This window comes from Bipolaris zeicola (assembly GCF_000523435.1).
Source record: "Bipolaris zeicola 26-R-13 unplaced genomic scaffold scaffold_107, whole genome shotgun sequence".
In the NCBI taxonomy this organism is placed as follows: Eukaryota; Fungi; Ascomycota; class Dothideomycetes; order Pleosporales; family Pleosporaceae; genus Bipolaris; species Bipolaris zeicola.
The window spans coordinates 1-13,882 of NW_006912156.1; the positions used below are offsets into that span (position 1 = coordinate 1).

At 50.6% G+C, this 13,882-nt stretch overlaps 8 protein-coding genes across 8 annotated transcripts; 4 read left to right on the top strand and 4 right to left on the bottom strand.

Moving 5' to 3' along the window:
• Positions 1 to 897: 897 nt before the first annotated feature.
• On the bottom strand, positions 898 to 1,763 carry COCCADRAFT_37962 (uncharacterized protein; the record flags this gene model as incomplete). The annotated part of the gene is made up of 3 exons (XM_007715485.1): positions 898 to 1,119; positions 1,174 to 1,487; positions 1,544 to 1,763. 3 exons carry the CDS (start codon positions 1,761 to 1,763, stop codon positions 898 to 900), a joined length of 756 nt encoding a protein of 251 aa, XP_007713675.1.
• Positions 1,764 to 3,388: 1,625 nt separating this feature from the next.
• COCCADRAFT_6178 (uncharacterized protein) lies at positions 3,389 to 4,706 on the top strand (the record flags this gene model as incomplete). The annotated part of the gene is made up of 3 exons (XM_007715470.1): positions 3,389 to 3,924; positions 3,984 to 4,088; positions 4,151 to 4,706. 3 exons carry the CDS (start codon positions 3,389 to 3,391, stop codon positions 4,704 to 4,706), a joined length of 1,197 nt encoding a protein of 398 aa, XP_007713660.1.
• Positions 4,707 to 5,338: 632 nt separating this feature from the next.
• Positions 5,339 to 7,870, bottom strand: COCCADRAFT_6179 (uncharacterized protein; the record flags this gene model as incomplete). The annotated part of the gene is made up of 1 exon (XM_007715471.1): positions 5,339 to 7,870. The coding sequence occupies one exon, from the start codon at positions 7,868 to 7,870 to the stop codon at positions 5,339 to 5,341; it is 2,532 nt and encodes an 843-aa protein (XP_007713661.1).
• A 276-nt stretch (positions 7,871 to 8,146) lies between these two features.
• On the top strand, positions 8,147 to 8,706 carry COCCADRAFT_6180 (uncharacterized protein; the record flags this gene model as incomplete). Its single annotated transcript, XM_007715472.1, has 2 exons — positions 8,147 to 8,209; positions 8,263 to 8,706. The coding sequence occupies 2 exons, from the start codon at positions 8,147 to 8,149 to the stop codon at positions 8,704 to 8,706; spliced, it is 507 nt and encodes a 168-aa protein (XP_007713662.1).
• Positions 8,707 to 9,173: 467 nt separating this feature from the next.
• Positions 9,174 to 10,031, bottom strand: COCCADRAFT_6181 (uncharacterized protein; the record flags this gene model as incomplete). The annotated part of the gene is made up of 1 exon (XM_007715473.1): positions 9,174 to 10,031. One exon carries the CDS (start codon positions 10,029 to 10,031, stop codon positions 9,174 to 9,176), a length of 858 nt encoding a protein of 285 aa, XP_007713663.1.
• A 484-nt stretch (positions 10,032 to 10,515) lies between these two features.
• Positions 10,516 to 11,696, top strand: COCCADRAFT_6182 (uncharacterized protein; the record flags this gene model as incomplete). Its single annotated transcript, XM_007715474.1, has 2 exons — positions 10,516 to 10,620; positions 10,674 to 11,696. The coding sequence occupies 2 exons, from the start codon at positions 10,516 to 10,518 to the stop codon at positions 11,694 to 11,696; spliced, it is 1,128 nt and encodes a 375-aa protein (XP_007713664.1).
• A 290-nt stretch (positions 11,697 to 11,986) lies between these two features.
• Positions 11,987 to 12,569, top strand: COCCADRAFT_37967 (uncharacterized protein; the record flags this gene model as incomplete). The annotated part of the gene is made up of 2 exons (XM_007715486.1): positions 11,987 to 12,165; positions 12,254 to 12,569. The coding sequence occupies 2 exons, from the start codon at positions 11,987 to 11,989 to the stop codon at positions 12,567 to 12,569; spliced, it is 495 nt and encodes a 164-aa protein (XP_007713676.1).
• Positions 12,570 to 12,624: 55 nt separating this feature from the next.
• COCCADRAFT_99830 (uncharacterized protein) lies at positions 12,625 to 13,856 on the bottom strand (the record flags this gene model as incomplete). Its single annotated transcript, XM_007715487.1, has 2 exons — positions 12,625 to 13,268; positions 13,322 to 13,856. The coding sequence occupies 2 exons, from the start codon at positions 13,854 to 13,856 to the stop codon at positions 12,625 to 12,627; spliced, it is 1,179 nt and encodes a 392-aa protein (XP_007713677.1).
• Between the last annotated feature and the right edge of the window lie 26 nt (positions 13,857 to 13,882).

Below are 13,882 nucleotides of genomic sequence, written 5' to 3' on the forward strand. Positions count from 1 at the left end.
CTATTCGATATAGATTAGTAGTTGTCAAACCTATTGTTACCTTCTTATCAAGCACTCCACTCCACTGCATCGCCAGACAACTTTCACGGAACACTAGCGTAAAGCTCACCGGCCTTAGTGTGGGACCCGGCAAGAGAAGTATAGATCCCAACCCCGTGTAACATCGGCGTGTCGTTATCGACAACTCAAGTCTACACTATTGCAGCAATATCCTTTTAACTAGTTATGGTAAATCTTTTACCGATTTACTGGAAAACAATATCATAATAGGGTTTTCACTAGGTGTATTATTACTCGATATTGGTGTTGGCCAACGCCAGCGGCAAGTGGAGAAAAAAACCGTGCCTCCCCCGTGCATTGCTGATCTTCTTCTTTTTTGCTTTGGCCCTTCCAACGCAAGCCACCCGCTGCCATCCGGCAAGCCCGCAAGCCCGACGCCTCTCAGGCCTCCCGTTGACGTCTTCGTTGTTGCAGAAACAACCAAAAATGTCATCTTTTAGTTTTGATGATGATGAGAAAGCTGTGGGGGAAGAAGTAAGATGGCGGCCTTTGTTGGTTGAAATGGAGAGTCAATGCGAGTAAGCATTCATCATCATCACCATCATCAAGTCCCCAACGGAGACCTGGTAAAAATAGAAATGATTGTGTAAGAATTGGTGATTAGCATTCATCAGCAAAGCTACTACAGCGAGCGCAGCGCTTTCATGTGCGGTAAAAAAAAAGGGCAGTTCAAGCTGTTCTTCAGCACCCCCAATGGCTCAACCGAAAAGCCACCCCTTGATCGCGTACGTTCCAACTGGAAGTCTGTCGCTTCAACAAAGAACCGGATATCTTTTACACCCAACGCCATGCCCGTGATACGAAAGAAAAAAAAACAAAAAACAGCAAGTTGACTTGTTAAATGGCCCATGTTAACCAGGATGCGGTTGCAAGCATTGCTGGTACGAGTATCGATGCATAACCGTTTACGACAATGGTGTGTGGCGCTCGTGATGATGTTGTTGCGTATAGAACTTGGAAACCAATTTTCTGGTCTGGCTCGGTTGTGTTTCTGCAGTTTGTTGCGTTGACCTCTGGTATTTCCGCATCCCCTGGTTCGGCAAATGTAATGTCGGCGCACTGTTGAGGTTGTGAACAACATGTATAAAGATTGCAAGATGGATTAGAACTTACGTTGTAGAGGGCGGCGCCGTGCTGCGCCAGCTCAATGACCTGAATGGTGGCATTGTCTCCGACTTTGGGCGTGTAGTTGGCAGGTAATGGTACTTGGGGTAAGCAAAACTGGCCTCCGTACTCCTGGTTGGTGGGACCGGTAATCTGGAAAACGGGCAACATGGTATGGGAATAGTTCAGAGGCTCGTTGCCGTATCCCATGTTGATGTAGATTTGAGCGAGGGCATGGCCAGGGAACCATCCTGGTTGGACAGAAACGGCACCACCCTTGAGGGGCCACTTTGTTCGGTTACGCGAGGTTGGCATTCCTCCGCCTATTGAGGGTGTTAGCTATGGGTTGGGACAGAAGGAAGATGACGAAGTAACATACAAGGGTACATCCACTGCATGCCATATGGAAAGCCGTATGTGCCGGTGTCGTTGTGGTAGTTTATTCCAAGCGAACCATCTGGGATAGTTGGGTCCGTGGGAGACAGGGTGCCGTTTGTGTGGATGTTGTTTCCTCTCCATGGCGGGTAGACCATAACAGTATGCGCAGCGGCAAGGGACCAGGTAGCGGCGACAAAGACGAGCTCGGTGAAACGAAACATGGCGGCGGTATGGTGGAGAGGAGGGAGGGAGTCGCAAGGCAAAGATGGTTTTGTCTAGCTATGCGGTGGGGGGCGCAGTCCGATAGTATGTAGTCGACACAGCCAGGCAGGCTGCGGTGGCGGGGGGCCGTTCAAGACTTAAGAGATACAGGCCTTGGCCGCGACCGTCTTGTGGGAGCCACCATGGCTGGCGAAAAGAGCGAGGGGAGCGAATAGGCGATGCAAACCGAGGCGGGCAGCATGAGCAGTCAGTGCAGGTCAGCACTGGAAGCATTGAGTAGGCAGCGAATAGGCATGGCGCCAGCATATTGGCTTGACCAGGGCGGGCGACCACTAAGCTGCGCGGCTGCAGCTGTGGTCGGGCGGGAGGGAAGTTAGACGTGGATAGCGTGGGTGAAAGACATAGCGGTGGCGGCGCTGATTGGCTGGGCTAGTGTGATGGCTTTGCAGGCTATGCCATGGCCGCCCAGGGCACTTGTAAGCGCCCAACTGCTCCACCTCTGCATTGCACAAATGCCCGTCAAGAACCCTCCCATCGCCCACACGAACGTCGCCTCCCGTGCCAGTCCGTCCGTCACAGTGCGACCGCGGCGTGATTCATGGCTTGGAACCGCCGCAGCCTCTGCCCAAGACGACTCGAGCCGAGCACTCGCTGCAACGGTGGCGATAAGATGAGCGCATCAATCTATGTACGTGTATGCCGACACAGTCAGCTCCGCGCTGATGATACAACAGCTACGCCGCAATATACCTACACACCGGCATACCAAGGTTCCAGTCTGGATGCATGCGCATGCTCCCATCCTCATACCGTTGCATCCACGCTGCATGGCCACGGCTGGCTGACAGGCGAAGCATCGTGTTTTGCCTCTTTTGATTGGGCCAATGTTTCTTCGCCCCTTGGCCTTGGTCGCTCCAATCTCGCCACGGCACCGGGACTGCCAGAGCTGATCGTTCTGGACCCGCAACCTCTTCTCCATTCGTTGCTAGCACCTGGCAGCACGGTACTGACAAGCGTTACTCCCTTGCACCATGTCAAGAACCATTAATCAGGCGCCATTATCTTCTTGGACATCATGTTCGACATTGATCTGCCAAGTGTGATAGGGCTGGTAGTGGGGTAGATGTATAGCTGGTGCAAAAAGGACATTCACGTGACCGGGCTTCATGCAAGGCACAACTAACATCCGTCCCTAGGTTACCAGACACCCCATGCAACTAAATAAACCATTATTATATTATTACCCTCCACGCAAGGTTATAGCAGGAGCAGGTCGACCATCCTCTAGGTAGCAGTGGAAATTCCAAGTACAGCTCACATACTCTGCGTCTCACAAGATTTAGTGAGCAAGCTGCTGAGCACTGCATCAAGACGCTTTTGGGAATGCTGTAGCCTAATGACCATCTGCCACGTAACAGCAGCATTGCATGTTCACAAGTCGAGGCCAATAAGAGCAGGTTGCTTTATTAGTTTAGATAAGGTAGGCCTGTATCAAAACTTGATGTTGTCTTATCCTTCAATGGATATATGAATGCGCTTGCTAATTTCGTTGCTCTTCTCACTGTCAATTCTATCCTTCTCTAAAACTCCATTTTCGTCTTTTGCGAGGATCAGCAACTTGAAAATGTCACAATCTGTACCCAGCACATCAGAACGGAAATCTGAGACAACCCAAGGGAGAGTCGAGGAAACAAATACCGGAAGCCTTACCGAAAATGCTGAGATGGAAGATTCAGAGGAGAGAGCGAACCAACAGGAGACGTCGGAAATCAGAGATACAGAAGACTATCTCCCTCAAGATGATTCTTCCGTGGAAATTGGTGTCGGCAGTTCAGATTCTTCTTCCGGGGAACGCTCTGTCGCCGGTTCGATAACAGGTCAAGAACAAGCCCGGAACCCATATCGGACAGTTGAAGTTCTCCTGCTCACTTTCAAATATACTGATCTAGATTTAAGGAGGGAAACCGGAGATGTCTGGGCAGCATTTGTATCTCTGGATTATACAGTTACAGTGTATGAAATCCAGATGACAGAGTCCTTGGAAAAACTTCAGGTTGCACTTGATAAGTTTTTGAAGAAGGGAAACAACGAGACTTTGCTCATAATTTATTACCATGGTCATGGTGGACTTGCCGAAAGGAACAGATTTGCGCTCCACAGGTAGGATCTGAATCCTGAAAACTTTATTTTTATCATGTATATTAACCCGAATATCCTAGTCATAATTACCCTGAGAGTACGCACGAGCTTTGGAGCACTATGCTTAACCTATTCAAGAACAATATGATTCCCAATGACGTCAATGGCTATCTCCGAGACAGAAAGTATGTCCCTAATTAGAAGAAGTTAAATACCAAATTGACGACATACGCTAACGGCACAAAAGCGACCCATACCAACCCATCGCTCAAATCTGCTGGACGGATATTAGCGGAGATATTATGATGGCAGAGTGTGACACGCTAGTCATTCTTGACTGCTGTAACGCCGGATTGGCTGCAGTGACATCTACGGAGGACGAGGATGATCAAGATGATGGCAGTGACAGTGAAGACATCCACAATGAAGATAACGACTCAGCGGATGGACGGGACAATAACGCGGATCGTAAGAACAACTCTACCGACGACGCGAACCACCTTGAAGCGCGGAAGGAACTGATAGGAGCTTGCGGTTGGGGTGTCGGTACCACAAATCACATGAGCCCAGCAATGTGCACGGTTTTTGAGGACCATCTTCGCACACCAGGCTCTAACATGTCAACATTTAGGCTTGTTCATGAAATGAACAGAATCTTGGTGCGGAAATATATCTGCCCACCTGCAGGCAAAGAGCCTGCGGATATTCCTCAGGCTGTCCATTACGTACTTCGACATCAGCAGCGTGAGTCTATGAGAAGGGTCCGAGCGGGTAAGATTGTTCTTCCAGGTGCTCAGCGATAAAGGAAAGCTTTTTGTTTGCTACGACAAAACACGGGATCGAGCGACTTTCGGCAGCTATTCACTTTTTTTTTGAGCAGTGAGAAAGTTTTTATCATTTCTCAAGCGGCAAGTAACTTGTTCATTCTTCTTTGCTATATAGTGTATAGCTCTTTGCTACACAATGAGAGGAATTTTATGTATTCTTACTGCCTAAAATTGAATGTGGTTGGTTGGCAACATAGTTAACAGAACTTTTGAGCCGCACCTAACCTGGCCTTTGTAGGTATTTTGAGATCACCACTCTCTAAGCCATACATACACCCCACAGCTGAAAGGCGCTAACACTTATTTAGTAAGCGCCGTGCTGTCAGGATAACCAAAGTGCAGAAACAGGAAGCTTGGTGGTAAGTCACCACAATATAGTATGCACTTAATTTTTTTTCTTTCGCTATTCTATCTAACGTTACTTATGATATCCAAGATACGAAATGATAAAGTGTTTCCCCACAACAACGTGACTTCGTACTCATTGCTACAAAACACCATGTCTGGACAAAAAGACCATATTGCGTCTATCCCACGGCTACCTAACCAATCTGTTTCCAACAAGCCCGTTCCAGCCCTGCTCCATATACACAGTTACTTCATCTGCCTTAACTCCCAGCCTCCACTGGCACATTCACCCCCAACCTCCTCAGCCTATCCGTAGCAGCTTCAACTAACACATTGTTCCGTTGTATCAGCTCCTGCACCTGCTCGTTTTCCGCCTTTCTCGAGTAGCTCGCTATCTTTACACCATTACTCCTTACTCCCTCAATCTCACCCCGTTTCGCCGACTTGGTCGCCTCTTCAATCTGTCGTGCTTGCTCTTGGTGCACTTGCTTGATCCTTTCCAGACGCTGCCACGCCGGCCGCTCGCTGCCGTCAACGTCATCAGTCAGAGTTTTGCTCGAAGGATCCACAGCGCTTTCCATTGTCTGTAGCTCTTCAATCCAGCTGCTTTCCTTCTCGCTCAACTGACTAGAACCAATGTTGACCATCTTTCGTCGGAGCGCCTCGTAGCGTGCGTTAATCTGCTCCTGTCGTTCCTTGACTCTCTCCATTCGATCATCAATCTTGAGACTTTCGTAGTTTGATCCGTCGACTGAGCTTGCTTGACCGTTGTACGTCACATCTTCAATGTTTGCCGCAATTTCCGATGTCCTGTAAATCTGGTCTCGGAACTCTTCCTGCAATCGGGTCGCCCTGTTGAACAGATCTGAGACTGCGTGCTGCAACTTTGAAGTCTGCGCCGAAAGTGCTCGGTGGACATCCATAAGCAGCGAGAGATTCGCAGGAGACAGCCTGATCTCATCCTGAAGAGTTCCTCGGTGTCGTGCGGGGATGTGAATGGATTTGAACAGGTCGAATGAATCGTAAAGCTCCTTTGGCGGTTGCCATGCCTCACGAACTTCTTTGTGAGGTCCGGCAATTGCCATATACTCGGCAAGCTCTTCCTGAGTAGGCAGTCCGTCTTCTGGCGCATCAAGGAGGGCAGCTTGGGGCTCGCCATTGACGCTAGTAAGGAGAAGGTAACCGACGTTTCCATCCTCAATGACGACTGCTGCTGTGACTTCTTGGTCTGCTACATTACCAGTAATGCGTCGTTGCAGACACTGGTCCACGGACGTGTTTGCTGACTCTAGCACTCGCTTGAGACGGAAGGCCGAGCCCTGTGTTTGGGATTGGGATAACTCGACCTCGACCTTTCGGATCCAAGGCTCCAATGAGATGTAGAAGACGCCGCTGGCGTGCGAAACGAAAAATGAAAAGTCGGTATGTACATCGGGCGTGATGCTCTGGTTGAACGATGATACCTCATCCTTAACCAGAGCAATTGTTTCCACTATAAGCAACTCATGCTCGTGTCTTTCTGTCACATCAATCTCATCTTCCGGTGATGGTAGCCAGCGTCCAACGATGCCCTGCAAATCCAAGCATACATGAACCATGCTCGTGTCAGTGAGCAGGCATACTACAGCTGTTGGCAAACCCTCGGCTGCTGTCTCTTCGTCTTCGCTCTCCGACAAAGTCTTGAGCGAGAAGACAATCATGTCACTGAGCTCGAAATCGTCCACCTCTGGTGTCATGGTGAACGGTCCCTGGAGAAGTGGTACTGCAGGAGCGCTTGTCGGACGGGCAAAGACCTTGACTGTGTCTCCTTGTTGTCGCTCTTCTATGAAAGGCTCCTCGTACAGAATATCTGACAGCCACGAAACTTGCTTCTCCGCCGTCTTCAGCTCGTCTTTGGGTACTGTTTCGTCTTCGGACGTCTCAGTGTAATTGATATTGATTGATGAGGTGAGGGTCTCCAGAAAGGTGTAGCTGCCGGGTGACTCGACCAATTGCCACTTGCTCGGTAGCAGCGGGCAGAGCGCATACACATCACCAGATACAGTGGCGATCCAGAGCGTCATTGGCGCCCACCCGTGGACACCCTCTTGCTCTGGGAAGTCGCCAAAGCACGCAGACGCAACTTCCAGCTCGACAGAGTCGGGGGAGAAGCCCTTGGAGGCTCCAAACTTGGATGCGCTAAGATCATCCTGATCACTTGTCGCATTCGCCAGCTTAGGCAGATCAATTGACAGCGCAGGTTCGCTGAATGTCGACCTATCCGCGTGATTGATCTCCCAAAGCCGCACCACACCCGCTTTTGTGATTGTGACCAAGCAACGCCCATGATATCCTAAAGGGTGCCATAGCACTGTCGCGACTGGGGACTCTTCGAGAACGTGTACGGTCGGTCCTAGCTGGAAAGTCTTTGGCTTCAAAGGGCCCTCTTCACCGCCTTCGAGCAATGACGGGTCGGGGAGATGGATCACATGGACGGTATGCGATGTCGAAACTGCGAGATAATCCTCTTCGGGGGAGATGGTAAGACGCGTAATAGGTAGTGGTATCGAGACTCTGAGGGTTCGGTATGCGGGCTGCGCTTCTTCTTTCAAGTTGACCAGGTCCGCCCAACGTATCTCATTTCCAACCGCAACAAATATCTCCGAGCCTCTTGTCGCAATCGTCCTTTGCGATCCTGGCTCCGGCCTTCTCGCTACGACTCCGTTACCGTCCGTGTGTTTCGGCGCAAACAGGTGATAGCCTGGATTCGGGCGGCTGAGCCAGTCTGGGGTGTAGCCAAGTATTTTGGGCATCGCGAAGACTATCCCGGTAAGGCCGGAAAGTTTGGATATCCACCGGTGATAGTGGTGTGAATTTGATTGTTTGGAGGTTGGGGAATCTATGAGCAAACAAAAGTTCCAGCTTTGAGAGAGCGCGCCAAGGCCGACGCGTCTGGGGCAGCTGCAAGCTAGCTCTCAACCTTGGATCTCGATAATCACTCCAACACCAAACTTTGTAATAGCGCTTGAGTGGCCTGAATACGGTCGCATCTAGAACACATTCCTTCACGTGTGTAACAAATCGTCATCATGCCTGCGCTTCGAAGCACAATCGATCGCCTCGACAAACCAAGCTCATATGCGACAGCAAAGGTACTCATAAGCCTTGCGCTCCAACCCATATCGCATGTACTAATAATTCTTAGAAACGCAGACGCGACCGTAACACACGCGACGACGACCGCGCCCGCTCGCCCTCGCCTGAAGACAAACTCAAAGATGCAACCACGCTCTACGTAGGCAATCTCTCCTTCTACACCACCGAAGAGCAGATCCACGAGCTCTTCTCAAAATGCGGCGAGATCAAGCGACTAGTAATGGGCCTCGATCGTTTCCAAAAGACACCCTGCGGATTCTGCTTTGTTGAGTACTACACACATCAGGATGCGCTCGACTGCATGAAGTATATTGGTGGTACCAAGTTGGATGAGCGCGTTATCAGGACAGATCTGGACGAGGGTTTTACCGAGGGACGGCAGTATGGCCGTGGAAAGAGTGGTGGACAGGTGCGCGATGAGTACCGAGCCGAGTATGACCCTGGACGCGGTGGTTACGGAAGGGCGGTGGACGAATACCATGAGGCGCAGTAGAGCAGTGTTGAGGATTCCACGATCGCGCAGCAGCATGTCAGCAGCAACAGGGAACCATCCGGAGACGCGGGCTCGACATGGAGGGTTTCTAATAGCGACCGCGGCAGAAATGATGAGAAGTAGATCTCGGCTCAGAGTCTTGAGATGCTATACTAGCGCAAAAGACATACGGTTCAATTCGCTATTCCTCAGAACGGAGACAACGAGCAGGATCATCGATCCCAGGAATGAATTTGCACATTCCACTTTGACGGAGTTTGACGCATGGCACTGGAAGAATTTGGCATCCATCTTCGACATCAGTGATTAGTTTTGTATTCCTAGACATGCGTATGAGAGCAAGGGAACCGAATATCAGATACCTTTTGAAATTCACCGCCGTCTTCAAAACGCCTGCCGCTCGGGCGATTTATAGTAATGTGGTCTACAAATACAAGTCTTGAGTACTCTTTCATAGGATGCGTAGCTCACTTTGTCCGGTCCGCCAGTTCGAACTGCTCTCTTCTTTCTACCGCCTTGAGGACTTCGCCCAACCACCACACATGTATGCGCGAGTCGTCAGTCAGCTCTGGGTGGAAACTACATCCAAAGACATTGCCCTGGCGAACGGCGATTATGTCCTCTGCACCCGTGTGATTGTGCTCCTGGTTGTCTTGTAATGGCTTCGCATTCGTGGACAATGTGGCCATGATCTCGACTTCCCGATCCAGTTCCCTCTTTGCCAGATCATCGACTGGTGTCTTACTCGGCGCAACGACGGTATCCTCCCTCTCACTCTCACCCTTCTGAATGCCAACCGCTTTGGATGTGGGCAACACCTTTTCGACTACAGGCGCGCGTATAAAGACACATCGATACGGATCGCTCTTGCCAGTGTCGCTTGTGGCGTCCAGGAACGGCAGGTTGAGATTGGCTTGGAAACTTTCTTGTTGCCTTCCAAAATGATTCCTGTTCACTCTCACATCCAGACCTCCGATCAATTCTTGCCCGCCCTTCTTTGTCCGGTTGGCGCTCTCTGCAAGCAATATGAGACCGGCGCATGTACCCCACGTCGGTTTGCGCTGAACCTTGACGAAGTCACGCAGGGGCTCAAGGAGGTTGCTTCGTGCAGCTACGAGGGACATGGTTGTGCTCTCGCCACCAGGAATGATGAGGCCATCGCATTGCTCGAGTTGCTCCGGAGTGCGCACTTGGATGAACTGGAATGGTGGTGCGGAGGCGATATTAGAAGCCGCGGAGCGCAAGAGTTGAATGTGTTCGCTGAAAGCGCCTTGGAGGGCAAGCACGCCAACCGTGACTTTCTGTTCGCTATTCGTAACCGTCATGTTGAATCTTTGAGACACCGATCAACTCCGTAACCAGAGAAAACAAAGGAAAGAAAAATATATCTACGAGATTACGGCATGGAATGACATGGGAGTCACACAGACGGAAAGTGACGGGAAATGCGACAAAACCTTTATCGATAAACCCCAAATGTTCCCCACTAAAAGCCGCAGTCTAGGTATGTCACCCATCTCATCTCAGCCCTAGCCGGATCGCTTCTCCGATCGTCATTATCTGGATCATCGACCTCGACTCTCGGGAACCCCGCTGATGCCGTGAAGGAACAATCATGATATAGAAACTCCGAATATGACGCATTACTAAATCTCGAAGCCATTGTGTCGGGCGCCGAAACACTCAAATAAGCCGAAGAGCCCGCCAAGTGGGGTCCGCAGCTCGGAATCGTCCCGTCCATCCAGACTACTATATCGCTTGCTCGACTAGCTGTCTTGTTACTGCCATTATTGCTTCGCCTGAAGCGCAATGGCCGACCAAGACGACAACGGAACAGTAGGGAGCAGTTTCACTTGCTGGCTCCTGGATACTCGGTCAATATGGCCCGGTACCAAGATTACGGACTCCGAAGCTGTTGGTCTACATCTCCCCGGCTTCCACTGACACAGAATTAATTGTTATCCTAGGCCCGAGAAGCACTTTCACTAGTCAGCCTTGAGGAGCGCGAGAATATTACGCGGAAGTACCACATAGCTGATGCTCGTATGAGCCTCGGCTCGGCACTGCTCAAGCGTCTGTTCGTCCACAAGATGCTGGGGATCCCGTGGAAAGACATTCGCTTCGGTCGCAAACGGGATCCCAAGCATGGAAAGCCTATTGCGCTGTTACCTCCGCCACAGCATGGCCCGGCACCTCTTGAGTTCAACATCTCGCACCAAGCAGGCCTAGTGGCCTTGGTTGGGTGCAAGACAGACGAGCTAGATGCAGAAGTAGGCGTAGATATCGTCTGTGTCAACGAAAGAGACGAATACCGCGTTATAGACAAGGAGGGATTCGACGGCTGGATAGACATGTACGCCGAAATCTATAGCCAAGAGGAATTGTTCGATCTCAAGTACAACGTTGATCCCTTTCCTCTTCTCGACGGCACAATAGTCACGCAAGAGATAATTGGTCGCCACGATCGATGTTGTGCGCGGCACAAACAACTCAGCATCACGCTCCCGAATGGAGAGAAGCGGGTATTTGATTCAGAGCTGCTGATTGATGCAAAGCTACGCCGCTTCTACACGTTTTGGTGCTACAAGGAGGCTTACATCAAGCTGGACGGCGAAGCTCTCCTCGCACAGTGGATCCCCCGGCTGGAATTCAAGAACGTGCGTGCGCCCCGTGCTGGGACTCCTGCGCGCTGTAGCACACATGGAACATGGGGCGAACGCATCAGCGATGCAGAGGTTTGGTTCACGATGAAGGCTGATGGCAAGGGACCTGCGGGTGTAAAGGGTATGAAGAAAGATGAGAGTAAGAGGTTGGACGATACGCGTGTGGAGATTCAGGCTTTTGATGAAAAATTCATGATTGGCGTTGCGGCAAAGGAGAGGACGGATACTGCTGTTGATGGAAATAGGCCCAAGTTGCCAGAGGTGCTTACGCAGTTCCAGGCGTTGCATCTGGAAGAGGATATTATGGGTGTTGCAAGGGTTGCATGATTTGATAGACTTGATGATGGGAATAGATGTTGCTATTAGTCGATACATGCGTTCTCAAATGAATCTAGTGTTTCCCGGCGCAGGAAAGGATTGTGATCCTAGTAGTTCAGAAACGTTGGCGTCATATTGACAAGGCTAGCTCATGACTACGTCAATCCTCACATCCTAGCATTAACGAGTCCATGACGATCCTGCAACATTCAAACACAACAATTCTTCTCTTTTCCCTTACAAGAGAGACTCAACTATACCAACTACCAAATAATCACCAAGCCAATTGCATTAAAAAAATGCCTTCCAACAGCCTCAACTACCCCCTCCTCGCCATCCCGGCCTACTACGTCTTCTCCCTCATACCCCACGGCTACGCAGGCAGCCTGCTCTCCTCCAACGGCTACAAAGTCAACAATGCGAACCCCAAGGCCTCTCTATCCCCAGATGCTGTAAAAGGGAAGGTGCCAGATGCAATGTATGTCGTTATTTTCCCTTCAACTCCAAATGTTTTGTACCATTTTACATATGAGCATGAGAAAAGAAGCTGACATGGGATAAAACAGCTTCCAAAAATATCAACGCGCTGAGAACGCTCAATCAAACAACATGGAGCAACTACCCCTCTTTGCCACTGCAGTGCTCGCAAGCATCGTTGCTGAGCGCACGACGGCCGTGGGATTGGGACGGGAAGTAGTGTCTGGTGATGCAACGGGCCTGACGACATTTGTGGCGGCGTGGTTTGCGGTTAGGACAGCGTACGTAGTGTCGTATGTGCAGATTGCGGATCACGCAACGAGTTTTGTGAGGAGTAGCTTTTGGGCAGTTGGAAGTGGGTTGGCGGTGTATCAGATTTATAAGGCAGCTGCGTTGTTGGGGTAGGGGGGTTTGCTTGGATTCGTGTACGCATAATGGTATAGAGTGTAGTGGGAATTATTCAAGATGAAGTGTTAACGCTGTCGTCTGTGTATGTTGATGCTCGCTCTTGTATGGCGCTCCATAAGGACTTCTCGACCATGTCGCTGTTGAAGAATCTTGCTGCATCTTCGTGCCACCAAGACACTTTGATCGATGGCGGGATGTATTTGATGAAGCGCGTCTTCATCTCATCCATGTACTTGCCTTGGATAGACTCCTGATCTTGTCCCACCCACATGTTAGAACGGGGCGCGGTACCGAACGTGATAGTGAGTTGCTGAAGGCCTGGAAATGTATCAAATATGTACTTTAAGGCAAATGGAGGCGATCTAGACCCTGTACGAAGAGTTTCCTGAACCGAGGAACCATTTATGCGTACAGAAAGCTGCTTGATCAGAGGAAAGATGTTAGAATCCATACTCTCTATTAACTGGCGGATAGAAATGGTGTTGTCTTCGTATAAGGACGTGTTTTCCAGTTGGAAAACGGTTGCAATCAAGAAATTCACATTCTCATAGTAATGTTTCCGCACTTCACTGTGCAGTTGCTTGTTGACGCGCATGAGAGCAAGGCGTCGGCCATTGCTTTTGCGACACCAGGGCGGGAGAATACCGCGAGGGTGTTCAGGCAGAACGTACGAGTACACCTGCAGGCGAAGCTCAGCTGGAAGTCGCAAAAAGGGAAAAGGCGCGACTGTGCCATGTCAGTACTGGCACGTAATTGCTCTCTGGACGGAACCCTCAGCTTGCCTTGAGCTTCGAGCCTGGCGACGACGCCGGCAAGATCAGTTCCGCATAGGCGATCAATGTCTGGCAGCATAGGGCGGAAGTCGGAGAAAGTAGGATCTGCGCCCTTTTTGAAGTCTGAGGTGCGTTGTATATTTACATATGGCCGGCCCTGGGACATGGCCTTGATTGCTTCGGCCAAGACTTTGGGGATGAGGTCTGGTCGCGAGATAGTCTTCACCATGAGAAAAAATTCCTCTGAGCCGTCGACGTAGACGGCAACATGAGGAGGCTGCATGTTAACTGCATCATCGATGCTGGTAAAATCCAGCTCCCTGCTGTGGCCGGTGCATGTGCCAGCTAGGGACTTGTCCAGGGCCTGGAGTTTGGGCTTCAGGTCCGCTGCATCGGCGAGAGAGAAGCGGTGGTCATGTCGCGCTGCGGCGGCCATGCGGTGGTACTGACGAGGGATCGAGGACGATCGCCGTGGGGGCACATATAGGTCAGCCAGCGTATAGATCGCCATGGCGGTGGTTTGAGGGTGCAATGGCG